At 38.9% G+C, this 27955-nt stretch overlaps 4 protein-coding genes across 5 annotated transcripts in view; 1 reads left to right on the forward strand and 3 right to left on the reverse strand.

Annotated features, from left to right (window-relative positions):
* Window positions 1–1697: 1697 nt before the first annotated feature.
* gpatch1 (G patch domain containing 1) lies at window positions 1698–10399 on the reverse strand. Of its 2 annotated transcripts, none has more exons than XM_079605425.1 (19): window positions 10099–10399; window positions 9811–9945; window positions 9639–9724; window positions 9348–9511; window positions 9168–9265; window positions 8978–9033; window positions 8286–8534; window positions 8033–8183; window positions 6835–6914; window positions 6540–6744; window positions 5068–5451; window positions 4798–4976; window positions 4520–4647; window positions 3824–4136; window positions 3432–3711; window positions 3203–3334; window positions 2814–2908; window positions 2589–2725; window positions 1698–2461 (listed from the first exon to the last, which is right to left on the reverse strand). In XM_079605425.1, exons 1-19 carry the CDS (start codon window positions 10166–10168, stop codon window positions 2434–2436), a joined length of 2970 nt encoding a protein of 989 aa, XP_079461551.1. In that variant the 5' UTR covers window positions 10169–10399; the 3' UTR covers window positions 1698–2433. The 2 variants fall into 2 exon arrangements, with proteins under 2 accessions (XP_079461551.1, XP_079461552.1); XM_079605426.1 differs by having other exon boundaries at window positions 1868–2461; window positions 2589–2722.
* A 666-nt stretch (window positions 10400–11065) lies between these two features.
* Window positions 11066–13405, reverse strand: cnep1r1 (CTD nuclear envelope phosphatase 1 regulatory subunit 1). The gene is made up of 6 exons (XM_079605427.1): window positions 13261–13405; window positions 12192–12263; window positions 11987–12060; window positions 11783–11892; window positions 11601–11655; window positions 11066–11482 (listed from the first exon to the last, which is right to left on the reverse strand). Exons 1-6 carry the CDS (start codon window positions 13283–13285, stop codon window positions 11441–11443), a joined length of 378 nt encoding a protein of 125 aa, XP_079461553.1. The 5' UTR covers window positions 13286–13405; the 3' UTR covers window positions 11066–11440.
* A 2147-nt stretch (window positions 13406–15552) lies between these two features.
* On the reverse strand, window positions 15553–16786 carry LOC306994694 (arylamine N-acetyltransferase, pineal gland isozyme NAT-10-like; the record flags this gene model as incomplete). Its single annotated transcript, XM_079605429.1, has 1 exon — window positions 15553–16786. The coding sequence occupies one exon, from the start codon at window positions 16784–16786 to the stop codon at window positions 15920–15922; it is 867 nt and encodes a 288-aa protein (XP_079461555.1). The 3' UTR covers window positions 15553–15919.
* Window positions 16787–26886: 10100 nt separating this feature from the next.
* The window catches only part of abcc12 (ATP-binding cassette, sub-family C (CFTR/MRP), member 12), a 33089-nt gene continuing 32020 nt past the window's right edge, over window positions 26887–27955 (forward strand). Inside the window, 1 exon segment of the mRNA XM_079605428.1 lies at window positions 26887–27030. The gene's annotated coding sequence lies outside the window, so the exon portion shown is untranslated.

Genomic DNA, 27955 nt, shown 5'->3' on the forward strand with positions numbered 1-27955 from the left:
GCTGAATAATGCAGACTAAAAGACAAGCCTGCCACCATTTTCATGATAAGGGGACCAAAGGCCATCACAGATTACGGAGTTAATCACATTTTGTTGAAGGGGCTGGGTGGAAATATAGGGGGACTTTCAAGTGGTTTCTCCAAATTCAACTGAAAATGCAACTTTTAATGACTTCTGCAGTTTCAAAATGTTTCAACCCCTGAATAGACCAACAGCACAAATCTGCAAAACAGGTGTTTAGCACACCTGATGCAAATAATCAAGGGCTTCATTAGTTGCACAAGGTGTGCTTGAGCTAGCTAGGACACATGAAATACCTGAATTGTTTGTCATGTTTGACTGCATGTTAGAAATATGGCTAAGTCAAAAGAATAGTCCAAAAATTTTACAGCAGGTCATAACAGCAAAATGGTGTTCTATTAAATCTGCGTTTCCACCGCTGGAACTTTGGGGTGGTACTCGCGTGTTTCGACCGCAGGAACCAGGGTCTATTATGTTTCGGGTAAAAATTTCCCCCTCAGAAAGTCCCTGCTTGCGAGGTAGTACTTTTTCAAAGTTCAGGAACTTTCTGGGCTGGGACATGGGTGCTTAATTTGCCGTCAAATTTTTACGGTACTTTAGTAACAGGTCTGGAGGAAAAAACTTGCTGGGACAAATAGTTCCAGGTAATTTCGGTGGAAACGCAGTAAGAGTACTAAAGATGCTTGCCATGAAGGGGGGTTTGAATAATTTTGAGACTCCGGAAGTCATCAAAAGTTGCATTTTGAGTTGAATTTGAGAAAACCACTTGATACATAGTTCTATTGAGCTATTTAATTTACTTTTGTTTCATTTATTCATTGCAAACAGCTGAAAGTCTGTACATTTAACCAAAAATCTTGATTTGCAATGGGGGTTGACAAATTTAAATTACAATTGTATATATAGTGCTTGAAATTAACTTTTTTTGCTCACTGGCCACTGTGGCTAGTGGTTTTCCAAAGTTACTATCCACTCAGCATTTTCACTGGCCACAATTTTGACATCAATACCATGGGTGGAAAGTGCCTTTTAAATATTTTTGATATTATCTCATAAATTGGCAGCCGATATATTGGGCTGCTGTCACTTTAGGACCTGATGCATGGATCCATTACACTTAACATAACAGACTGTTTACATAAATACTTGAAAAGGCCGGCAATTTGACATTATTTTGTATGTATTGGGCTGTTTAAGTAGCCTGTAAATCCAGACCAAACTCTGAAAGATTACTCGCTGAGCAAATTCAATTTGTGCTCTCGCGAGAACTCTGGAGTTCCAGGCTACGGTTTAAGCATATAAGCAGCGAAAAACAACTCAATTTAGGTGTGAGCATAAAATCTACGGGAATTAGTAAAATTATGCACAATACACACAATCCCAAGATGAAATTTAAGCCCTGTTACACCAACAATATTCATTGTTACATTATTGTGTATCTATTCTGCGGAAAATTTGTATTGGAAGCATTTCAAATATGTCAGTATCAATATATTTTATATATATATATATGGAAAAATCTATAATTTGGACAACACTACATTGCACTTAGTATATTATTTCAGATGCCTTTTTGAAAAAATACAATAAAAAAAATGTTGGTCTATATCAAATTTACCTTTGAAATACACCCTTATTTTTACTGTTTCCAAAGATGGACTGACTTACACACATGCAACACCAAAAAGTATCACAATTGTAAATATTTTAGGACATGTTCCATGGTATAAAGAATCAAATTGATTTATCTAACATTGAAACTATGATTTCAGTTGGGTAAAACATCTGTCAAACCAACATTTTCAAAATATTATCTAAATGAACAAATTAGCCTATACAAAATATTAAACCAATTAAATGTACAGCAGACTAGAAATTTTATTTACAAGGTAAAAGGGACCCTTATGTGTAAACAAGCAAATGTGACTGAAAACAAAAACCTGCCTTCACATGCACTCATAAATGGATGTATAACAGTGGGGGGGAAAAAGACAAGAACAATTCTTAAAGTTAAAGGCACAAAACACTTCATGTAAACTCATGTCTCAAAAAGCTCATAAGTCGGTACAGTTCTGCTCCACAGCTGATTGCAGGTTTTAAGTGTCACCTGAGTCTTCCCATCTGAGCTTTCCTCCTTTGGTTCATTCATTCACCGTAATTGCTTTTATAGTAACATGAATCTTAACAGAATATGGTAAAATTACTGTTGCATTACAGCAAGGTTTATGTAGTTTGATCACATTGTGTTTGTTGACATTTCATTACAATAATTTTTTTTTTTTAAACATTTTTATTAAAAATATCTGCAATCATAACATTAGGTACACTTATGTAAATAAATGCACGCACGCACGCACACACACAATATTATCTTGACATTTCCGTAAGACAACTTCCTCACTCTCAGTTCTTCTATCTCTTGTTCTTGATGTTTTTTAACCTAAGCCAGAGAGAGAGAGAAACCCTATTTTTTAAGCCGTTAAGTTAAAAATAATGTATACAAAGATACATTACCATTTAAAAGATGCATTATAAAATCCTGTATGATTGGAAATATGAGCTCTGACCTCTGAAGCAGTTCACTAGTAGACACAACTCGATTTTCATCTTCACTGTTGGAGTCAGTGTCGTCTGAGCTGCTATTGGACTCATCCACCCTCTTTTTCTGTTTCCCTTTATGCTTATGTTTCTTGTTCTTTTTCTTCTGAGAAAATATAGAGAAACAATGACATTTCTAGTTTTGCAAAGAAGCCTGGCACTCAGACGGAATAAATCTGTTCCAGAAAAACTACCTTTTTCTCTTTCTTGTGTTTCTTGGCTCTGTGTTTCTCTTTATCTTTCTTCTTCTGTTTCTTCAGCTGCGGTGAGCGTGCAGGTGGCACAAACCCTGATGAAGAGAGGAACAATGTAAAATTTGATGATAGTATTAAAGACAGGCTAGTACAGAATTCTGGATGAGAGAGAAAAGGTAATAAACCTGAAGTTACTGCACCTGTATATTACCAAGTATCAGATAATATATATATTATTGTAAAGAAACTATGTCGTGTGAGATTGAGCTGAAATCATCATTATTATTATTATTTAATGAAATCAGTTAGTATTATTGCTTCAACACGTTGTCACACAGTTACATGATAAATTGAGGGTGGTGGTAACGGTAGTGGTTACAGTGACTGACCAGGGGGTGGCAGTCTGGGGCCAAACTCCTCTTCATCCAGGCCAGATTTAGCAGGAGCATTATCAGTGGACTGAGTATTTTGAGCTGCAGTTTCAGCAGATGGCATGCTCTGGACTGTAAGATGCTTCAAATCTGAGGGGGAGAAATAAATAAAGTCAATAAATCATTATAGCAATGACATCTGAATCATTGAAAGGGGTTTATATGGAACTTCTTATATAAAGCATACCAGTCACATTGCTGATGTCGGGAACAGGAGTGATCGGAGCTGAGATAAGAGGGTTCACTGTCCCTGCACCGCTTTGGATTGGTTCAGATGTTGGAAGAGCCACCTCGTCCTCTTCCTCGCTACAATCTTCAGATGACGATGAGCTCTTCTCATCTGATGAGCTGGCAAAGATGGCTTTAAAGAGATCCATTGGAGGCCTTACCTCTTCTTCATCCTCTTCCTTCTCCTCCTCTTCAGTCTTTTGTTCAATCTGCTGCCCATCGGACAGTGCCACTTTTACCTGCACAGATATGTCATCATTACATTGAGGTTTTGCTGTATACAGTACTAATTAAAAAAATACTTCAGCTTCAAGTTAGGTGAAAACTGTATTCTTCAGGGGTGAAGAATACCTCTGGAGTGACAGAAGCGTGTGGAGATTCTGTCTGGGTCTTGACCCCAGTTTCATTTTGCTGGGCCGCTGAAACCTCACTGCGAGTTTCACTGAGGAATGCACTGAGTGGGTCTTTAGTTTCAGATGCCTGCCCTGGTACAGGTACATCCCACCTGGATCTCTTAGTTGAAACTTCTGGAGTCAACTTCTGGGTTGTGCTGGAGCTGGGAGTTTTGGGAGCACTCGGGGCCTCCCTGCTGTCCGTAATGGTCAGGAAGTTAAAGACAGAGTACTTATCTCTCTTTATTTTAGGCATTCCCACAACACTAGACCTGCAAAACAGACAAAAGAGAAATGAAAGAGAAATTTGATACAAACCTTTCCTAATGCTGAAGCAATAATAATAATTTAAACAAATGAAAAAAAAAAAAAAATCTTTCCATTAATTTAAAGGTTGGCAGAAAATACCTTCCATAAAAAAAAAAAAGTTGAATTGCACTAATAATAAAAAACAGACATTGCATTAAGAGTAATTGCATTTTTTTGAGACTGCAATTTAATGATTGTAATTTTTTTTCAGTTCAACAGCAATTCAACAGTTTTTTTGTTGTTGTTGTTGTTGTTGTATTAAAGACCTTTGTCCTTGATTTACTTCAATAGTAAAGGAATGTCTTCAGATACAGCATATGATTTGATCCACAAGTCTGCGTCTTACCCTGGATAAGGGTTTGGAATATTGAATCTTTTACACAATAGTTTATCAGGGTGCCACTCAAATGTTTCTCTGGTCAGTTTCCCAAACATCTTCATCTTCACAGCGGCCTGCTTGTCATCCACATCATTCTAAAGAGAGTGAATATCAAAGTACCATTATAATAAAAACATGTTGCTTAACTGTGGAGAATACTGGAAATATAAGCACCTTTTTAGTTTAATTTTAACCAAACGGATTCCCTGAACTTGTGTCAAAGATGTCAAGGCGAAGCTCCTAACCTCTTGATCCCGTGTGACCTCCACATTGTCTGTGTCATCCTCTTGTTTGCTACGTGTGAAGCGTGAGGAGAGAGAAGAGTTACTGGGCTTATAAAGTAATGCAGCACGTACAAATTCGTCCCTTTCTCTCCCTCTCTCCCACTCCGTCATGAAGGAGTCCAAACTCGAGTCCAGGGCATCTACAAATAGTGCGGAAATCAGGTATTTAGCTAAGCACAGATTAGGAAAATCCAGGATAAATCAGACCAAACATAAAATGTTCAAATTCACCTTTATTGCCCTGTTTGAGTTTGTTGATGTACAGATCGTAGCGGGCCTGCTTCTGAGGATTGTTTGAAAATGGTTTAAAGGTTTTGCTAGCATCTGCAGTGGGAGCAGACCAGGCATTCAAAACCATCTGGGTCTCAGAGGATGCCGGAGGTTGGATTGGAGCGGTCATGCTCTGAGTGTGGGAATCAGGCTGTGGGGCGTTTGACTTGAAACGGCTGGACAAGGCCTGCAAAGCGGCAGCTTTAGCCGAAGCCACCACGGCGGCTCGATCCGCAGCTGAGGAAAGGTCTCCCGCTGGCTTATTCCGGCCCTCGGCCGCTCTGCGGAACTCATTCAGACGCTCTCTGTCCTTACTGTCAAGCAACTCAAAGACAGAACTAGGGCCTATAGAACATAAACAAAAGTATGGGTTATAAATTGTATTAAAAGGAGCAATAAACTGCATTTTTTGAGGTCCACTTATAATGTTAGCAAGTTTTTTTTCCAAAAAACACCTAATTTAGAGGTAATAGGCTATTTTCTATCATGTTTTTGCACACTTCTATGATTGGCTAACAATTTTGCATTTTTAAATAATTTTCAACATCCCCACCATTACCATGAGGATTTTTTTTTCTTTTTTTTCTTAAGATGTTCGCCATGCATGTTTGAAAAACCTACACCTCAAATACGAAGGATACTCCAGCATGGTAATTAATCATCTATATTTATTCCTTATGTATTTGTGAGGTATTGTTTTGCATTTCATTACATTCAATTTGTGTTGAAACAAAGACGCTAGAGAAGGGAGTTTAGATTCTTGTTACATAGTTGAAACATTTGCCAACTGTGAAACATTTATACGCATTACATATTCTTTGTAAGTCTTGGTTGTGGCAAATAAAGTTTAACTACTTGGAATTATCAGTTATAGTTGACAAAAGGATGACTTATGGTGTTTCGTGTAAATTAATTATGAATGAACCATCCTTTGTCGCACTGTCATTCTTATATTCATTGTTAATAGTTTTCAGTAAAGGGAGTATACACATCAAATAATCTGTAACAGACAAAGGAACGGTAAAAACACTGTTACTCACACTTGTGTGTTGTGAGTGACATTACTGTTGGATCCTAAATATAGTCAGCGCGGCATCATCTTTTATTTTTAGACTCTTTGAAAAGCCTGTCAAACTGTCTCGTTAAACTAATCTGCAGTAAAATAAAGCGAACAATCAAACAGTGTCTTACTGACACAATCTGGAGCATGAGTGAATTGGTGGGCGGGGTTAAGGAGACAATGCTGTAGAAGCATTGCTGTTTTGGGAGCTTCTAAGTTTCTATAGATATCGTGATCATATTATCGTGAATTGTTTTTGTTCAATCGTGTAATGAAAATGTGACAACTCTGATCTAAATCTACCTGCAATCACAAATCTATAATTCAAATCACTCTTAAAACAACCACAACACATAGACAGAGACATCCTTACCCTCTAGAGGCGTTTCTCCCAGCACGTCACGTCTCTGAGCAGAGTCTAAATTGTGACGACCCTGCTGTGGTGCATCCTGTGATAGGTGTCCACGTGAAGCCTTCAGTGCCTGGGCAACAATAGGGCTGACGGAGGATGGATCAACCACAGGACGGAAGTAATGTACAGGACGATAATCACGGGGCAGATCAGGTGGAGGATAGACCTAGAAACAAAACCAGTGAGCCTAATTTCACAGCACAACTTTTTCACACTAAATAAAGTAATAAAGGAACTGCCAAATGCTGTACATTACAGTTTTAATTTCTGCGGCTTGAGAGGCTAATGTAAACCCCTCCAGAATCCTGCCCGAATACGCCACGTCTCTTTTCGAGTCTGGAACAAAAAAAGTATACATTTGGTCATAGAGTAGCCATCTTTCCTGCTAAGCCTACAATTTCACATGAAACAGTATGGTCACATTACAAAAGATACTCAAATAGCACCCAGTTCTGACATCCTGATGCAACACAAATGCATCATGACAATGGCCCTCATTTATCAATCTTGCGTCGAAACGGGCGTATATGTTGGCGTAAGATTATGCTTACACTCCTCTCACCGCCTGATTTATGAAGCTGTGCGTACCTTTGAAATTCAGGTGTACGCAATACCTGCCTCTTGATAAATGCCGCGGCTGAAAACGATCGTCATTAGATTAACACGCCCCTATATATTCACGTCTCCGCCTCCCCCACGCCCTCATTTTACGCCATGGACACACGGAAGACGGCAAAGAGGAGAAACTTCTCCGGTGGAAATCCAGTTTAAATCGCTGGTTGGTTGAGCAAATTACCTATCACAATGCATTATTTTACAGCACGTGTTTTGAAACTATTAGCGTTGAATTTCGCATGACATCACATGTAATGGGGTGTACAATAGTGATGATGATGTGAATAATTGCATGACAATTTGTAATATTCTTCTTATTAGTATTATGATTTTGATTATTAATGACGCTTATTGTTATTTAGAAGAAGAATGTCTTTGTTATTATTATTATTTGTATTATTATTATTTAAAAGAAGAAGGATGTCATTTTAATTATTTTGTCAGTCTGAATAATTTTTTGGTCATTGAAAGCCTTTCATTACTGAACCCAGTCCGTGCGCACCTGCCGGGCTTAACTCACAAAAATAAACACTGAAGTTTATAATTTCTATGTTGTTGTTTTTTTTTACAGTGGGTCATAATATATCATATCTTTAGTTTGTCAGTGCGTTTTGTGGTGTTAGGAATAGTTTTTCTGCGCATTTCAGCACTAACTCAAAACGTGCGTATATGTACACCACCTCCTGAGCTGGCGTAGGATTTGAGCGTGCCGTATGCCAACGTCCATATTGATAAATCGCAAAGTCACCGTGGTTTTGGGTGTACGCTGGAAATTTGGTGTACGCACTTTTCATAAATGAGGGCCATTGTGAGGACACAGCCAAGGACTTGTTACCAACCGTTCTTCTTCCTGGTATACTGCTGGGGAGCAGTCCATCCATAGAGCCCATCCCCTGGCTCTTCTCCTCCCAGCACAGCATCATAGTTGGACATGGAGTCCTTATGATAAATATCGCTATCTTCCTCCTCCATTGCACCAACTCCAAAAGCCTATTCACATATACACTGATGTCAGCATGTTTCTTCTAATGGGAGTGTTTTAGTAGCAAATTTAGTTTTCTAGGCCAATACTGATCAGCACGTTGGCGTTACCTGTCCTCCAATCCCGCCCCTGCGTTGCTGTCCTGACTTTTTTTTGTCTCCAAATAAGCTGGTTGCTCTATCAGAGTGAAGCGTGAAGAGGTTTATATGTCCTGATCCTGATCCGCCCTCCAAGGCCTGTAGAGGGTTCAGCCCTCGGTAACCCAGACCATGGGAGTCCACTTTAGGGGTGAAGTCCACTGGGATCACATCTTTGGGGGCGAAGGTCACATTCTCTGGAGCAAATTCATCATCATCCTCCTGAACAAAAATAAAAGTTTTTTCAGTATGACTAAAATCTGTCCATTCTTCACATAGTAATCACATGGCTGCATCTGACCATGCATACTCATTATGTGAAACAAGTAGTATGTCCGAATTCACAGCATTCATAAAACAGTAGGCAAAAAGTACCCGGATTACTTGGGCACATCTGATGGACACTTTACAATCCAATGAGCCCACTGGAGAAATGTGTGAATGACAGTGAAGCAAAGCAACTGACTCTGGTAGGTCACATGACTATAACAACATGATGAATGTAGTACTTCCAGACAACAATCATACTAACATCCTTTAAACTGGTCGCAAAGTAAGTACTTATTCAAAAGGAGTACCCACTCAGAGAGTATGCAATTTTGGATGCAGCCATTATAAATTAAAAATTAATCTGATCAGAACCCCAAACATTAAACAATATCTACCTCAGACTCCTCAGATCCATTGGGCGGCAAAACACAGCCATAAACTCTAACCGCACCTGAAAGACGAGAAAGAGCAAAGCTAAGCTTCTTGAAATGTTAACATTGTGCTCAGCACATCATATCATCCTTTTCAGACCTAAAAATGGCACTTCAGCTAAAACAAAACATCTGTTATATCTTCTCTCATCACCAGTGTTTTGCTTGGGTTGCTTTCTCTTCAGTCTTGGTCCGACTCCCTGGCCATCTTTCCAGCCCATTTTTCTCAGCAGCTCCACACCAATAGATGACCTAGCAATCACACAATGCCATGTAATAAGTTTAGCTTTCAGTTACATTAGAGTTAGCCCATATTAGTTAGAGTGATGCTTACCGTGCAGGGGCGATAAGCTCCTCCAGCAGTCCAGTGTCTCCAGGTATCAGAGCTGTAATAGAGCTGACGGCTCGTGCTTTGTCTTTTAACTGATCCTTCCTCTCCGATGCAAAATCATCTGTAGTGACAATCTCTTTTGGAGCAATACCATGCTCACCAAAATCCTTTTACAAAACATATTATGCATTAGAAAAAAAAAGTAACGTTACACGCCAATAACTTAACAGGTATCAAGGCACAGTGTTGACGTGTGAGAACCCTATGGTGAGAACCAAGGATTCACACACTAACCTCCTCATCCATAAAGTCCTCTGGTCTGGCATTCTGTCTCTCTGCCTTTTGCTGTCGAGTTGATAGAAATGTTGATGGTGCCCAGCCTAAAGGGCATAGCAGATTAGTTAAACTACAAGACCCGGTTAACAGAATCAAAAGCATTGCTGCACTGAGCAAGGTTGGCATTGACCTTCTTTAGTGCCCACTGTGTTAAAGTAACCAGCGGAGAAGCCACCAGTAAAAGCTCCGTGAAATCTCTTGTAGCGGCCCTTCTCATCTTTAACAGTCTGCTCGTGCACGGGGACTGGCTTTCTGGTGGGTTCATCTGAAATACACATACGAAGAACGTGGAATTCATAACTAGGAATGCGTGAAATTTTTGCGCCAGCTGTTTTCATTAAATATTCACAGCTCTTAAGCATCAAAAACCTGCACATTCAAACAAATAACAACTACAATGTACATGTAACGCTAGTACCTTCTTCCAGAGGCTCTAAAGGAGTTCCGTAAGACACGAAATCCTCATCGCTATCTTCGTCGGACGCCATGTTTACAATAAGTACGGTGGCCGCGTCGTGAGCTCCACGTATTGCTACGTCCGATTCGTAAACCAATCGTTATTTTGACTCGGACCTTTCCAACGAATCACTTCAGCGGGATCGTCCACACAAGACCGAAAGTTCATACCGGTATGTGTGCCATTTGGCCCATGAATCGGTCCGAGCGGTTCTCGAGTCAACTCACCAACATAAACGATTCATAATGGTTCCGATTGTCAGAATTATTCATGCATAGTAAGGGTATTTGGAGTAATTAAATGATCGACAGATGGTGCGAAATAACACACACACACAAAAAACGTTGCATTTTTCAATGTAACCACAAATTATACAGAGGTTCTAGATACACCGTTTTATATCTGTATTCAATGGCTACAACAAACCGAACTTGAAAAAAATAAATTACATGACAACTCAGTAAAACCAATGTAGAATTCTCGGAACGCTTTAAATTATGTTTGCAAGACTTGTAAGAACTATTCCATGCGTGATGTTAGGAAGACGTGATGATGACCCAAATAATATTGCACTCAAGATTTTGAACCACTAAGCTTATTAAGTTTTGACAACTGACAGACACCTTGGTTTTCATGTTAACTAATTCTGTTTCAGTGACATTAATAATAACAAATAGCAGAAAAAAAAATCTGTATTACAAACGACTTTTATTATTGCCAACACATATTCTTATAGATTTTAACTCTTGAGTGAAAGTAAATCAAATCTCAGCCAACCATGACACATTAGCCTGTGACCCTTTTATGTAGTGCAGCCTTTAGTCGCATAAAAGTACGTTTAAAAACAACAAAAAGCTGCGCATCATGTCATAGGCATAAACAGTTCATAAATGTTTCCTATTATATATATATATATATAAAAGTCAGCTTAAGGTGAACAAATATCAACACTTTAATATTCATGTGTTCAGTAATTTACTTAAAAATACATACACCGTATGCATCTAAAATAAGACCACGGCATTACAAATGAGGATATCAAAATCCACAATCACATAAAACTCAAATTTTCCAACAGAAAAATAAGGGTTATTTAAAATAGCAGAAACAATGTTTTTCTTCAAAATGGCCGTTTCCTTTTGAGCTCCCATTGCTTCTTCATAAACTGCAGAGAGAAGTTAGAGTCCTATTTGGGAGGTTGACCCCCACACACTTTGGATTATCTCCTGGCACTGAGGCCTATGTGCAATCTTGATGATTAATGTTGATATGAAATGCTCTCCACTCCCATCTCTTCAAGGTGCTATTGGATATGAGGCCGCGGTTTCAGGATAAGTTTCCCCGTCTAGCATACGAGGGGGGAAAAATACAAATGAATGCGAAAGAAAAGTTGCTTTGGATTTTTAAATCAGTGAAATTGATAGATCACAAAGGGCAATAATTCAAAGGACACAAGTACTCACATCATCACAGGACATGTTATATTCTGCTAGTACTGTCCGGCAGCGAGCTGCAATACTGCAACAAGTGGTTAAGGAGAGATCTGGTAGTCACTGACAATCTGCAGTTTTGGGATTGTTAATACTCAAAAGAATGGGTGAGCACACCGAACACCACTGCAAATTTCCAGCATTGAGAAGGATACATAGATGGCGCCACAACCCGTTTATGTATTCCAGCAAAGAAAAGGCCAATGAGAGTCACACAGCTGATAGTGAAAAACGGATGATTCCATAAAGATGAGAAGAAAGAAACCTGTGGAAAGAGATGACATAAGAATGCATTCAAGGGGAATGTGACATCAGATGCTAATCTGACCTCATTTGTAACATCTCTTAATTTCACATACTTTCTGAGTGTCTGGATCTATAAGCCAGTTCCACGCTCCTGTGGCTGTGCACACAGACACCACGATCAAAATCACTGCAAAAAGAAAACAGAATTCATGAATTAAAATTAGAGTGTATTGCACAATAAAATCAATCCTTGTGGATATATAAGAGTTATGAACACTCAGCAGTAAAGATTAGAACAGACAAGCTGGATTGACTTACTGCGCCAACGACCTGTAGCCGGCTGCAAACAAGACACATACTCTGTCAGTCTCCTCTCAAATGCCTTCAGGTCTACAGATGAGGAAAACAGTTGAATCAGCACAGTACCGACAGCAAGGTAATCTATTTTACATATATTTTCCAAACTCTCTCTTTTTAAAATACTGAGGCAGAAACCCAAACACAATTTACAGAATTCAACTGCCATAAAGGACAAGTTCGCTTGCTTTCAATCAGCTTTGTATTGTTACAATGTCGGTAGTGTGTATATAAATAGCCAGCTAAAGGGCTTTTTTTTTTTTTTTTTTTTTTTTTTTTACAGCACCAGGGTTTGTTAAAACTCCATATCTTCCGCATTTTTACATTACCGCCCACAGACAGTCGGATCGAGCCCAGAGCATTATGGGTGTTGGAGTTTCCCTACCTTTTAGGCAAAACTCAACAACACAGAACCTCATAGTCGTATAACACCACTTTCAAAAACATTTTACCTTTCTACTGCATAGACAGTATTTTTTATTTATTAAAAGCGCATATTGTCAGGGGCGAATTACTCCTTTAAGTCACTATACTGCAGTTTCACACATCACTCTGAAAAATGCATTATAAACAAGATATAAACATGCAGTTAGGCAAATACTGGTATGAATGGACTAAATGACATTATTTATGTAGGCTACCTATAAACATCAGCTGTACCAGGCATATCAAGCCATTGACAGCTTTATGGCTTCAACATTTACTGAAATTTAGTGGACAATGTACACTAATTGGCATGTATTAAACGTCAGTGTCTGGTAAAGTGGAGTTATGACAGGCCAACACAATGTTTAAAGCCAATACCCGGACTTTACTATGACAGAAGAGCTGCACTCCTCGTTGAGGCATCAGTTTTCCGAGATCTCGGTGGTAATTGCTGGAAGGTCTTAGAGTCTTAGCTTAGATGCTAGCAGCCCAGTGTTAACATAATACATCTAACATGCCATAACAAACACATGGACGCTTTGCTAATTTAGAAATATGACACTCGGAGATGAGTGCACTAAACTGATATTCTACTGAAAAGTACCTTCGGCTTGTTCTAATGAATTCATTGCTTTTCCCACCAGACCAGTGCTGTGGACGCTCACTTCAGGCCTGCAGACACACGCGCAACTACCGTCCGTCAGCGGGCACCAGCCAATCGCGGAAGCGCTCTACTCATTGGCTAGAAGAGAGGAGTGCGTCATCTTAAAGAAATATGTTCGATTTTTTTTAGACGCTTATTTGTTAAATGCTTTAGATGTTTAGTTATTTGTTATTATTTTCATTTCCCCCGAAATAAAATTAGTAAGAAGCCCCTAGCCCTTTTTGGAAAAAAACAAACAAACAGGTTATTCAAGCAATTTTACCTAGGCTACATCAAATTCCGAAGCTGTCGATAGCCTACCTTTAAAGCTTAACTTACTTTTAGCTAATCAACAATTTCAATGAGTTGAAATGACAGACAATTTAATTACACATAAAATGTTAAGACAGCAACTGAAATTATGTTTTTAAGAAACTATTTTTTACAATGTTTATTTATTTATTCATCCATTATTTTTTTATACAATTGTTTTTTCTTTTCTTGTTTTTTGTCCCTGAAAAAAAAAAAAAAAAAAAAGGTAATTATTGTCCTCTCAAACAACATTGACAAAATTGATGGCTATCTTTGCTCACAATACTTCACATATACTGTTATATCAAGTCTTTTTACTAGACCTCTCTCCATCAGTAAATACAAGTGGTCTGATATTTAAATGGACATCGGGAGAACCGGGAGACTTCCCGGTGGCCTGGCAGCCGATTTGGCCCAATGCTGTATTTATTATTATTATTATTATTAATATTAATATTATTATTATTGCCAGCCGAATATACTAAAGTGATTATTTCCGAATTCGCCATTCAATAAAAAATCTCTAATAAATCATGAATCGGTTAGTCTTGACTGGCAACGCGATTCGTCTCGCGCCTCCGCCAAACGGATCAGAGTCAATAATGTTAGAGATCTGAGAAGGGAGTGTGGAAGCAGGAGGCAAAACTAATGACCTGTTCAGGACTTCAAGTGCAGGTCAGTTTCATCTGTAATTGTAAAATAGGGTAGTTTTGTCTTTGTTTACTTAGTTAAGTATTAAACTGCTAGCAAAGTTAACAGCACGGTAGACTGCGTAACGTTAGCACCCCATTACTACATCATCACTCAAAATACTGTATGCTAAAAGACGACATCATTATCTGTTGTAAAGTTACAGTAGTAATTTAGCAGACAAATATTCACATCGTTTTATAAGAGTGAGCTAGGGAAGATAAAACAACCCTCACGAAAATTGACCCAGATTTTACTACAAATAAAACAATAGCTAAACCAGCTTAAACCATGGTAATCACAAATTAACAGTTTTGCTACACTAACCATAGTTTAACCATGGAATTTGTTGTAAAACTCTGGTTATACAAATGGTAATTAATCCGCCAAAAAAAAAAAAAAAAACCGTGGTGATTTTTCCTGGGTCAAAAATGGTCTTCGGTGGTGGCCAACAGACACTCCTTTCTTGTCCTCTTGTTTTTTTAAAGCCGATTTGACCACTGGATTTCATAGCTTTGAAAGATAAGATCCTTATTGGCTATACCTAATAATTGTTTTGGTATTATATCAATATTAAAAAATAGAACAAAAAATGTGCATTAAAAGGTTTATTTGAACTAATAGTCTAATTTTCTATCATATTGCCAACAATTGAATAAAATTAGCAGCTAGCTAACAAAAACAACTTGCTTTGCGCTTTTTTTCTGATTTCACATCACTCCAGTCTAAACAAAATATTTTTTTAGGTCATTTTTCAACACATTGTAATATAAATAACCTGACAATACTGTAGGTTATTAAGACTAAATCTGACTAACCACTCTTGCTAAATGGGGTTAGCACACAGTTTAATGTTGGACGGATCAGTTCGTTCATTAAAATGATTATTCTAATAAAAATGATAGGTCTGTTCAAACGAGTCAGTAGGTTAAAAAAAAAATTCAATACACCACGTGAAACATGGATTCGGTCTTCCAACCTTTTACCATCGTGTCAATTCAATTGATTTGGATTAATACATGCGAGGGAGATCTCAAAGACAGTGCTGCTTTAGTTTGAAGAGAGAAAGTGCGCGCGCGAGGGAGGGGCTTATCACAAAATCACAATAACTGATCAAATAAGGCTTTGGCGGCCGCCAGCAAAAATTAAATGCAGGAAAAACCCTGGATTATAAAACCATGGTTAATTTTTAACAATTAAGTCACACACACACACAGACACACAGACACAGACACACAGACATTTTGAAATTTTGTCCCAGTCCGTCCCTGTGACAGTAAACATTTAATCAATTATTAAAACTCTTTTACCAGCCTAAGAGAAAGGCAGATAAATACAGGGGGAAAAGAGCAGAAAGCAGGAGATAAAGTAATGGTAAAATTGCATAGTTTATTGAATAATTGTGTCCTTCTCAAAGCTTAGTCTGACTTCATCTGACCAGTAAAGATCCATCAACTATTATTATGCAAAGAAAATGCAATGGAAAATGATTGCTTCAAATCGTCCTGCAACAAAGTAGGCTAATGAAAGAGAGAAAGAATACAAGGTACAATTTTTTATCTTAATATTGAAACAAAACACACAGATACTTAAGTATTATATGAGTTGTAGCTGAGTACTAGATGCAATAATCAGCTTTGTTGTTTTTAGGTGTGAATTTATTAACTAACACCAGGTTAAACTTTTCCTTTAGTAAAGCCTCTATCTCACTCTCTGGGATTTCTCTCATGTCCACCGAGTCTGCGTCCTCTTTGAATGTGACTTCACTGTACGTCCAACCAATCAGAGCTCTGAAGCCTGTGGGCGTCTGAAGGGAGCAAATGGATTTGAGCATGAACAGAGATTCTGGATTAGTCTGCAGGAACTCTGATGTCTCCAGGAAATGATCTGCATCACAGGGTGTTAATGTAAAAGAGTACATTATTTTGGTGAGCCTTTTGTCGATGAGACTAGAATTAGCAAAGGCCTTATCTTGGACCACTTGCTTCCTTCCGGTCTTCTCGAGAACCCACTTCGCCCCGTCATTTGTGAGGCGGAACACACCCGGAGGCTGGGGCTGGTCTTTACGTGAGATCAACTCTAAGGGATGCCACATTTGGTGCGACACTCCAAAGCTCACATCAGCAATGTACGGCTTCCCATCAATCTCCACCAGATTGATTAGATGACAGTCCTTGGGGAGGAACTCCTTATCGAGCGAGTTAAACACTTTGGCGCCCAGTATGGTGAATTTGTATCCCATCTCCCTCAGAACCCACGAGAACAGGAGGTTGTTTTCACAACACCAGCCTCCCCGATTGCTCTTCACTATTTTATCATAGATGATGTGTAGATCCATAGTGTTCTTCTCCCCACTGTGCACGCTGAGATTCTCAAATGGAATATTCATGACATGCAGCTTGTGGATGGCAAACAAATTCTCCAGGCTGGCTTTGTCATATTGGCCAGTAAATCCAATCCTGTTTAAATACTCTCTCAGATCCATTATATCACTACGAGAAACAATGCACAAACAATTTTAACAGAACTTGTGTAGCCATTTTACATTGTTATAATGTATAAGAACAAACAATTTACATGAATGATTACTGCATAAATAATGGACAGTGTATTGAAAATATATGTAAAAAAAAAATATATATGATCAGTTTTGACATTATTGTATATTTTTAAATACATTTAAAAATATTTGTTTTTGCCACATGGGTATAGGGGAGAGATTTTGTTTAAGGTTCTTTGTTAAGACATAACAAACATAAAATATTATTTACAAATTCCTCTCATTTACAACAATCAGGAAAGAACTGTAAAAGTTATTATTTTCATAGTATTAAAAAATCCTACCATTAAGATGAATCCAGTGAGAGTTGACGGATAACTAATACTCAGAGAATGTGTGCAAAACGAAGGACTGGCGATCGAATAACACAAGAACCCTTGAACCGCAGAGTTGTGTCATTAGCTGTAATAAATTAACTATGAATAATAAACACAGGGCAAAATCCACAAAGCTAACGTTTCTGAACGACTCAACACAGCATTCATTACTACTGCATTTCAAACTATCGTGCGACAGATCACAAAAGTGTTTCACAGAATAGCACTACTGGTGATGGAAATCGAAACAAATGCCTGTTTGTTTCAGTTGCTGACCATAATACAACATGCTTCCTGTCTTATGACTGTGTTGCTAAAATTAGTAGGCAGATAACGTTACAGTTTGAGCCCTACTGTCTCTGCTAGAACTGACAGAGAATACATCGTAAACGTGTTTCTACTGCTCTCTTATCAGGTTTACCTATATGCCACAATGTTCCAGACAATGAATTAATCAGATAACAATCTGTGAGGTGTTTCATACTGTTCTGTTATTCCCAACTATACAGTATGGACGATTAAAGCAATATATATGCTTACTGTGTTTATTAAGTCACATGTGCTCACCGCATTACATTACATACATGCCAGTCTAGCGATCTGTCTCCACACAACAACATCCGTTTGTGCGTCACTCTAATCTGTCCCCTTGGGAACATGACAGTAAGTTAAGACTTAACAATCCTCTTGTAACATCCTTTCTCTTTTTTTTTTTTTTCTTTTCTTTTTTTTTTTTTCCAACAAGTTAAACATTTTCTTTGTAAACAAAACCAACCTTTTCTTTGTAAACAAAAATTACAATTTCTTTGTAAACAAAAATTACAATTTCTTTGTAAACAAAATCACTTCAGACAAATGCATGTAATTACCTTGCCTATTGAAAAGTAAACTTAGGCTATATGTCCTCTTAGGACACTAACTTCAAGTGCATATTTTGTAAACTCCTTGACAATGTATTATTTGCAAATTAACTATGCAATCAATAACTCGTTTATCCTTTTTCCCTCTCTTTTACAGTGCAACCGCAACTCACCATCAAACCTAGAAAATGACCCAACATGTCATATAATACTCTCACTTAGAATAATCCTTCAAATATGTAGGCATTTTAACCTGACGCCCCGACCTTGTAGTAACAGTGTATTGATCACTACCCTGACCCCGTTCAGCAGCAACAGTTTGTGTGTTTGTCAAAACCTCTGTTTGTGCAGATGTTGACGGTGGGCAGTAGTTACGCCTGAGGTGTCGACGATTTCTCCTCAGAACACTACCAGACTCTAGCTCAACCTCATAAGATCTGGGACTCACTGGTCTAATCACTCTGGCTGCTTTCCAGGTTTTACAAGGCTCGAATGGTTGGACTCGAACACTGTCCCCTGATGTGAAACAGTCCAAGTCTTTTGCTGTACGGTTGTAATATTTCTCCTGTCTTTGTCTGTTGTTAATCAGTCCCTGTTTGTTGTTTGACACTTTAGGCTCCAACAGTGTTTCTTTAGTAGGAAGAAGAGTCCGGGTCCTCCTGCTGAGAAGTCTCTGTGCTGGACTGGTGGTGAGACCTTGGCTCGGTGTGTTGCGATGGTCCAGCAGGGCTAAGTATGGATCCTGTCCAGCTGCTGCAGCCTTCTGCATAAGACGTTTTGCTGTTTTGACAGCTGACTCAGCCTTTCCATTGCTTTGTGGATACCCGGGTGATGATGTTCTGTGCACAAATTCCCACTTTTGGCTGAACTTTTCAAAGTCGTGCGATGCGTACTGTGGTCCGTTATCCGATATGAGCACATCTGGAATCCCCTGACGAGCAAAGTGTGCTTTCAGTTTGTGAATCACTGTTGTACTTTTGGTGTCCGGCAAATAATCCACCTCCCAAAAATTTGAATAATAGTCCACAGTTACTAGGTAGTCCTTGTTGTGAAAAGAAAACAAATCAGTTCCTACCTTAGCCCATGGTCTGTAGGCAATGTCATGGGGATGTAATGTCTCTTTTGGTTGCTTGGGGTCCACTGACCTGCAGATGTCACATTTGGAAATAAACGTCTTTATTTGCTCACTCATCCCTTGCCAGTAAACACATTCACGTGCTCGTCTGAGGCAACCTTCCACTCCCAGATGTGTTGAGTGTATGCGGCTGGTCAGATCGGCTCTTAGTGTGTCCGGAATAACTGCTCTTTCACCCCTGAACACTATGCCATTCTGAAAGCTCAGCTCATCCTGAAAAGCAAAATAGTGTTGAATGTTTTGCTCCATGTCTTTTTTGTTCCGTGGCCATCCTGTAAGAATGAACTTAATCACTTCCTGCAACTTTGTGTCCTCGCTGGTTGCATCGCGAATGGCTGACAGTCTTTCTGCCGAGATAGGTACGTATGTAATCATGTTAACAGTCTCTAGATCTGCCTCTGTGTCTCCCTGTTTGCTGTCAGGTAGATAAGCTCTGCTGAGTGTGTCAGCTAGTAGCATGTCTCGGCCTGGCACATAGATCACATTAATGTGATATTTCTGCAGTCTGAGTAGCATTCTCTGTAGTCTCTTTGGTGCACTCAGTAGAGGTTTTCTCACAATATTCTCCAGTGGCTTATGGTCACTTTGAACAGTCACTTTTCTACCATAAGTATTGGTGAAACTTTTCCATTCCAAACACTATGGCCAGACATTCTTTTTCTATCTGTGCATAACCTCTTTCTGTAGGGGTCAGCGCTCTACTCGCAAATGCCACAGGTTTGCCTTTCTGTGTCAGGGCTGCTCCTAGTCCTGTCTCTGACGCATCACATTGGAGGGTTAACTCCTCATGTTGGTCATAGTACTTGAGCAGTGGTGCTTTTGATATTTTTTCTTTCAACCTTCTAAAAGCTGTCTCGTGCACCTCAGTCCATTCCCACATGTTGTCCTTGTGTGTAAGTTGTCTCAAAACCTCACAGTCATCAGAAAGATGGTCACAAAACTTTGAAAGGTAGTTCAGCATACCTACAAGTCTCTGTACCCCCTTAACATCTGTAGGCCTCGGCAGCTCCCGCACTGCCCGCACTTTTTCCGGGTCAATGCGGAGGCCTTCTGCTGTCAGCAAGTGTCCAATGTAGGGTACCGACTCTCTCCTCAGTTTAAACTTGTCTACATTGAGTTTAATGTCTCTTTCTCTGCACCTTATTAAAAAACATCTCAAGTTTTTTTCATGATCTTTGTCTGCTTCCTCTAGTGTGTCACCTTCCCCTGTGATCAGTATGTCATCTGCAATGATATACAAACCCGGTAAGCCCTCTAGTGCTTGCATGAGTTTTCTTTGAAAGACTTCCGGAGCTGGGCTTATCCCCATTGGCATCCTGAGCCAACGATATCGTCCGAATGGGGTCGCAAACGTGGTGAGGTAACTTGACTCCTCATCCAGCTTGACGTGCCAAAATCCGTGCTTCACATCACAAACAGTGAATACCTTGGATTTTGCCAGTCCTGGCAGGACGTCATCAATGGTTGGAAGTGGAAAATGGCTCCTTTTGAGTGCTCTATTCAGTGGTTTGGGGTCTATACAGATCCTTGTCTTTCCATTTGGTTTTGTCACTGACACCATACTGCTTATCCAGTCAGTGCTGCGCTCCACAGGTGCTATTATTTCTTGGCTTTCCAGATTCTTTAATTCCTCTTTAAGCGGGGTCATCATTGCAACAGGCACTCTGCGTTTAGGCAGTTTTACTGGTGGTACACTTTTGTCTATTTCAATGCTGTACTCGCCTTCTAAGCAGCCAACGCCTGTGAAAACATCTACGAACTCTGACTTTATTTTCTCCATATTTGTCAGCTGCACACCGTTGTCAGTCGTTTTGTCTGTACATTGTGTTTTCACTATACTGTCAATCGCCAGTATGTTCTCATACTGCACTTTAATTAACTTCATGGCTTCACTAGCCTTTCTTCCCAGTAGCGGGATCCTGTCATCCTGGTCCACCACTTGAAACTCAAGTCTGTATAATTTATCATTTCTTGGATTTCGGAGTTTGACTTTTCTTTTTTCCAAGTGGGCGTAATCTGCTTTTGTTGTACATGACAAGTACTTTCTCTGTGTCTTCCAGTTGTGTATTTGGGTTTAACAGTTGCATTGGGATAACATTACAAGTAGCACCACAGTCTATCTGAAAGTTAACTAGCTTTTTGTCCAACAACATACCTGCAAATAGATGCTGGCTTTTGCTGTGTGCTTCTTTCACTTGATTTATTGTCTCTTGGCTTTCTCTGATGTCTGTAATTGTCATGATGTCCTCACATGAGTCACTTGACTCCGAAATTGTGTGTACCGGTCTGCCTTTTTTATTTTTCTCGAACTTGGACTTGCATTTTGCAGCAAAGTGGTTCTCTTTTCCACAATTCTTACACTTCTTTCCATAGGCTGGACATTTGTGTTTATTTTTCTCATGTGTGTTGCCACAAAATTTACAGTTAATCTCGTCATTTTTGTCTCTTCTTGGATTCTTCCTCATTGCATGTATTTCTTCCACCGTTTTGCCTTGTATGGTTTTACTGTTCTCTTTTGACAGCTCAGTAGCTCTGCATATTTGTATGCACTTATCCAGCGTTAAGTTTTCTTCCCTTAACAGTCTTTCTCTCATCGCAGGGCTCTGTGTACCACACACAATCCGGTCTCTTATTAGCGAGTCTTTAATGTCACCGAAATTGCATGTACTGGCCAATACTCTCAGATCTGTGACATATCTGTCAATACTTTCGTCTTGTGCTTGGTCTCTGACAAAAAACTTGTAACGCTCAACAGTCTCATTCAGTTGTGGATTACAATGATTATCAAACTGCGTCATCATTGAACTCACTGTCCTCCTTGCAGATGTATCACCGCTCGTCAGCGTTGCTAAAAGTTCTCTCCCTCTCTCTCCGAGGAGGTAATTAAACAACTTAACTTTAGTTGTCTCCTCTGCATCGGGCATCGTGAGCTCCGTATAAAGCGTAAACTCCTCCTTCCAACTTTTCCACGTTTTCGCCACGTTGGCTGAATCCAAACAAAGTATTGGAGGCGGCTTGAGACCCTCCATCGCGACGTCTGGCGCCCTTTTTCTGCTCCGGCGTAGTGAACACTGTCTCTTGCTCGAGCTCGCGAGCTAACGTTAGATTCGCGGCACTATTAACTCTTCACAGCGCGGTACTAACTTCGGCTGAATTCACGACCGCTGCCACCATGTTTCATACTGTTCTGTTATTCCCAACTATACAGTATGGACGATTAAAGCAATATATATGCTTACTGTGTTTATTAAGTCACATGTGCTCACCGCATTACATTACATACATGCCAGTCTAGCGATCTGTCTCCACACAACAACATCCGTTTGTGCGTCACTCTAATCTGTCCCCTTGGGAACATGACAGTAAGTTAAGACTTAAAGGTAGGGTAGGTCAGAATTGTCTAAAAAAAACTTTTATTCAAATTTGTTTAAACTGTCTTTATATACCAATGCATAATTAAAATGTAAGTACTCTGATAAAAAGAGTATAAAAATCGAGTGACTCTAGACCGTTTAATCTTCATTAAACACAGCTCATTAATTCCATTCACTCCCACCTAAAAACGGGTGCGCGACTGCGCGCACGTGGGCAGAGCCAGTAATAACGGCGGTAGTCATGGCGACGTCGAGTGACAGTCGCGCAAACCAATCCTGTGATTCGTCCCGAATGGAAATAATGAGCTGTGTTTAATGAAGATTAAACGGTCTAGAGTCACTCGATTTTTATACTCTTTTTATCAGAGTACTTACATTTTAATTATGCATTGATATATATAGAAAGTTTAATCAAATTTGGTAAAAAGTTTGTATATAAATCCTACCTACCCTACCTTTAACAATCCTCTTGTAACATGAGGAATATATGGTTACTTAAAATTTGGTCGTATTATTGTGAAACATATTAACATGCAAACTCATGATAGGCCTACCTAAATTATAAACTTATTTAAGGCACTTACGCACACTTACATATAAGGCCAGGGTACGTTTACACGACAACGATGCTTAAAACTGAGAAGTTTTTCCTAACGATGCTTAAAACTGAGAAGTTTTTCCTAACGATGCTTAAAACTGAGAAGTTTTTCCTTTGAGTTTTCCGCTTACAGACGACACCATTGTCCAAAAGGATCCCCATTTACACAGATCCGTGTAAACGACTGTATTCTCCTGCCAGGCCGATAGATGGCGACAAAACCCTATGAACTTTTTTGGATAGCACACTCTTTTTTTTCTTCTTCTAAACCCTATGGACTGAGCACCGTTTATGTCTATGCTGAGCACCAGAGCCAGAGCTGACATCAAAGAGTGTCGCAACTCAGTGTCACGTGGTTCATGTAAGCCCCAGTTCCAAAACATACGCTGGCTGTCATATTCTTCTATGGGACAGACAGCAGCGATTGCATTATTGAACGGTAAATATAAAATAAAACACACACCCAGGTACTTTTTCAGCTGTTATTGCATTTTGTTAATATCAGTTTTGCATTTGGAGAGGCAAGGTGACAATGAAATACTGTATAGCCATACAGGCCATGAATATGCCTCTGCCTGACATCAGGACCATTCAGAGGAGGATGCAGCATGTTAAACTGGAGCCAGGAGTGTTGGGGGAGGTGTTTGATAGGCAGAGGCTGAAGGCAGATGCAAACATGGGGTTTCAAATTATTAAAAGTATTTAACTTTAGGAGAGGCGTTGAAGCAAGGGCAACAAAAACAGGTTTTTCAACAATAAAAATAAAAATGACGAGGCCACTTTGCCAGGGGGAGGTGAGTGATCAAGCGACCAGACTGCCAGGGGCCATACAGGACTTTGTGAAAGGGACATCCTCTTTCACATCTGTTTCATGGGCCCTATAAAGCACTGTTATATAACTGCCAGGGGCCATACAGGACCTAATGGAGCAACTCAGAATGGAAAAGGAGAGAAGAGAGGGTGTTACACAACAAAACAAAATAATACATGAAATCAAATAAAAATATTTTAGTTATGTCAGGAGAAAGATAATTATTTATCAAATATTTTAAATTGTACAACTATTTACAAAAAATAACTATTTACTATTTACAGAACTCTAGGGCATCCGAGAGCCTAACCATTTTGAAGAAAAAGAAAAAACACGTGTTCCTTTGTGAAAGGGACATCCTCTTTCACATCTGTTTCATGGGCCCTATAAAGCAGTAAGAATAGGGACAGTGGTCAATAAGGGTAGAGAATACAGTTAAAAGCAGACTCAGCAGAGGACATAGCAGGTAGCGCTATATTAGTGGTTGGGGAAAAGTTGTCACCCGCTCTCTGTGATTTTCAATGATGTCTGAGTTCTGATGGCTATTGGTTACAACTGACATTTTAATAGATCAGTGGTCATACCATGGTTGGATTGTTAGCTGCGTATATCATTCCGATGTTTGATGTGCCATAATAGGTGTGGTCATTATTCCTGAGATTAACAGCTGGAGGCATACTCCTTGACATGGCTTTCCTCCTTTTCGGCTTAGGCCGATGTTTAAATACTGTTGGCACAGCATCTGGCCTCAACCTCAAATTTCCTCCTGATTTGTTGGCAATAAATTGGTCATCTTCAAAGTGTACCTGTAGTTAGGCTTATAAAATCAGTTTCCACTGCACACTTCAAATGTTATTGAAGAGTCATAATTCTCTACACTTGGAAATATGATGCCCTTTAAATTGTCATGTCACCTCTGTGAACATTACTTAGCCTACATGACAGAGTTTTCTGCTGTTGATGTTGTCTTCTGTCATACACAGGTTTTGTCTTTTAACCATTGCCATCCACCTCTTCCTTCGCTCTTAGGGAAGCCATCCATATGGAACCCCTTATTGGATCGATTAGAGCATCCAAATGCTGCACATCCAACCATGGTATGACCACTGATCTATTAAAATGTCAATTGTAACCGATAGCCATCAGAACTCAGACATCATTGAAAATCACAGAGAGCGGGTGACAACTTTTCCCCAACCACTAATATAGCATATTCATGGCCTGTATGGCTATACAGTATTTCATTGTCACCTTGCCTCTCCAAATGCAAAACTGTCATTAACAAAATGCAATAACAGCTGAAAAAGTACTTGGGTGTGTGTTTTATTTTATATTTACCGTTCAATAATGCAATCACTGCTGTCTGTCCCATAGAAGAACATGACAGCCAGCGTATGTTTTGGAACTATTGGGGCTTACATGAACCACGTGACAGCCATAGCGGCGACATCAAAGAGTGTCGCAACTCTTTCTCTCTATGGCTCTGCTGAGCACGTAATACCATGTGCGTAATAGGCATGACATGTGCATAACGTCATCATCTTCAGAGATTCGTGTTTTTGTTGTTTACACGGAGACCGATTTCAAAAACTTGCACATGCGTTTACGTTTTTAGTTGAAAACGGTGTCATGTAAACAGGACACTTATAATACGGCTCAAATCAGGAGCCTTTTTAAAATGGTTTAAGCGTCCTCACTTGAGCGTCCTCAAGTGGTCAAATCAAGCTAATGTTTTAGATTCAGAATCAGGTTTATTTGTAAAATGTTATTTTGCTTTAATTTATCAAAATTTCTCTGTTTTCCAACAGACAGATACTCCTGTGTGTTGGGGCACTGCAATTTAATCAAATGGAGACTACTGATTGTGCAACATAATGTGTGTATTTCAGATTGTCTGGGTGTAGCCTACACAGAGAAAAAAGGTGTAAAAGTTGTACCTTTAGGGGTCCAACAGTTTGTGAGTGGGGTAGCACCCTTAAAAGGACATCTTTGCACCTATAAATCTGGCCATCATTTACATTTTTAATGTTATTATTTAATGTTTATGTAAACAAAAAGTGCATATTAATGCTAATTTGATTTGTTGGTTTTTGACATACAACTTGGTGAATTGATTTCATTGTATAGTATTAGTACATTTTGAAAGTTTTAGCCTATTTTAATTTTGGGCCTAAGGTTTTGGGCATTTGGCACGTTGTTGGGTGTGGAAGGTACTAATGTGATTGCTTTATCTGTAAATTAATGAATTAATTGAAATCAAATGATTTTTTCAGGTCTTAAATTTCAATCTTTATGGTCTTAAAAAGGTCTTAAATTTGACTTACTGTTACCTGCAGAAACCCTGTATTATTTATAAATTAATTTCACAGATACAGCTAGCCTACATCAGTCTGAATCCATTTGTTAATTATATTGAAGAGTAGGCTATATTCTATTCTATTTATAGATCGCTTTGTCTGCGTTGTATGTTGTCCTGCACTATATTTGCATTCTGTGACCTGCAGCCTTGTCATAAGAATTTCAATGTCCAGCATACCCTGCACAAATGACAAATAGGAACTACTTGAACTTGAGACTACTTGAACTTAAATATATTTATATTATGTAAGCTACGGTACAAATATATTTACACACCATGTACCGCAGTTTTAATAATTTTGGCTTCTTCTTTGGATTGATAATGGCTGTCTGAAACATATATTTAAGCTAATCAAGCACTAATCAAAGTATGGAGTGGAAAAGAGGCGGGGGACAGTTCTTGACACTAGAACTCATAGGGTAGTTTTTATTTTGAGACTGATTTATCATGTTCTGTCATATGACTCCCGAGTCCCAGCTGAAGAAAAACAGAAAGAGCGAGTGAGAGTTTCACATGGTTTGGTCAGTACACACAGAGCTGTTGTTGTGGAAAAGTATGCATCACTGAGCAAACTCCAAAAGCTTGTGTATCTGCACTTGTTTCAAGAATCAGGAGACAAACATGCTGTATCAAGAGTTAGCCACAAAAGTAAGGAGGAAATTCCCTTTTCCTGTGTTCTTTGCACAGCAAAATGAGAAGTTTTAAGTCATGCAAGGTATTTTCTGTTTAATTTCTTCTCTTTGAAATAGGGTCTGTTCTTGGCTTAAAAAAAACAATTTTGTTTAACTTTATATCAATTTGACAATGATATAATAATAATGTTTAAGAATGAGTTAAATACTTTGTTTTGGAATTTTAAAGTACATAATAGTACCTTATATTAATGTTTACATTTTAATATTCAGAAGAATTAAGAAAATGTTTTTTCTCTTTACACACACACACACACACACACACACACACACACACACACACACACACACACACACACACACACACACACACACACACACACACACACACACACACACACACACACACACTATGGACTGCCCAGTCAAACAACATTTGTATGAAGGCGCCTCATAAGGAAACTGGTTTCAGACAGGCACGCAAGGTAAATGTTGTCTAATGATTTAGAACAAATTGTGACTTTTAGTCATAAACAAGCAAATATATATTGGCCACCATGCTTTTTTTCTGGACATTTATAAAAATAATTAACTTAGGCAGTGAAGGATGCCTCAAAACGATCAGATAAAGGCATTTTAGACAGGATGTCAAGGAGACAGGATGTTACTCAAATACTGTATGGGATTATTGTGGACATGCTTTGATGTCTACCGGAGCCTATACGGTTTTGTTTCCCCCTTTTTTCCATTTATGTTCTCATTTTGGAAAAGATGCATTCCAATTTGCACTTGTAGGTTCTTGGTTTAGTTAAAGGTTCAGTCAACTTTTTTTTATAAGTTTCATTTGGTCACACTAATTTATTCGTATCTGATTCGCGGATTATGTTATTTTGAATCGGTGCTATTCAGTTAAAGGCCCCCTATTATGGATTTTTGAAAATTACCTTTCATGTAGTGTTTAACATAGCTCTAAGTAGGGCTGGGTATCGATTCAGATGTTCCAATTCG

The sequence above is a fragment of the Phoxinus phoxinus genome (assembly GCF_949152265.1).
Source record: "Phoxinus phoxinus genome assembly, chromosome: 2".
NCBI lineage: Eukaryota > Metazoa > Chordata > Actinopteri > Cypriniformes > Leuciscidae > Phoxinus > Phoxinus phoxinus.

What these genes read in the sequence shown, in the direction of transcription:
- cnep1r1 (XM_079605427.1), bottom strand. Translation starts at nt 13,285, where the DNA reads ATGAATTCATTAGAACAAGCCGAAG. An exon ending in GGCTACAGGTCGTTGGCGCA is followed by an intron (nt 12,061 to 12,191) that starts GTAAGTCAATCC and finishes TTCTTTTTGCAG; the next exon opens with TGATTTTGATCGTGGTGTCT. An exon ending in ATAACATGTCCTGTGATGAT is followed by an intron (nt 11,483 to 11,600) that starts GTGAGTACTTGT and finishes CTCGTATGCTAG; the next exon opens with ACGGGGAAACTTATCCTGAA.
- gpatch1 (XM_079605425.1), bottom strand. Translation starts at nt 10,168, where the DNA reads ATGGCGTCCGACGAAGATAGCGATGAGGATTTCGTGTCTTACGGAACT. An exon ending in TTTAGAGCCTCTGGAAGAAG is followed by an intron (nt 9,946 to 10,098) that starts GTACTAGCGTTA and finishes TGTGTATTTCAG; the next exon opens with ATGAACCCACCAGAAAGCCA. An exon ending in GGGAGAAACGCCTCTAGAGG is followed by an intron (nt 5,452 to 6,539) that starts GTAAGGATGTCT and finishes TATGTTCTATAG; the next exon opens with GCCCTAGTTCTGTCTTTGAG.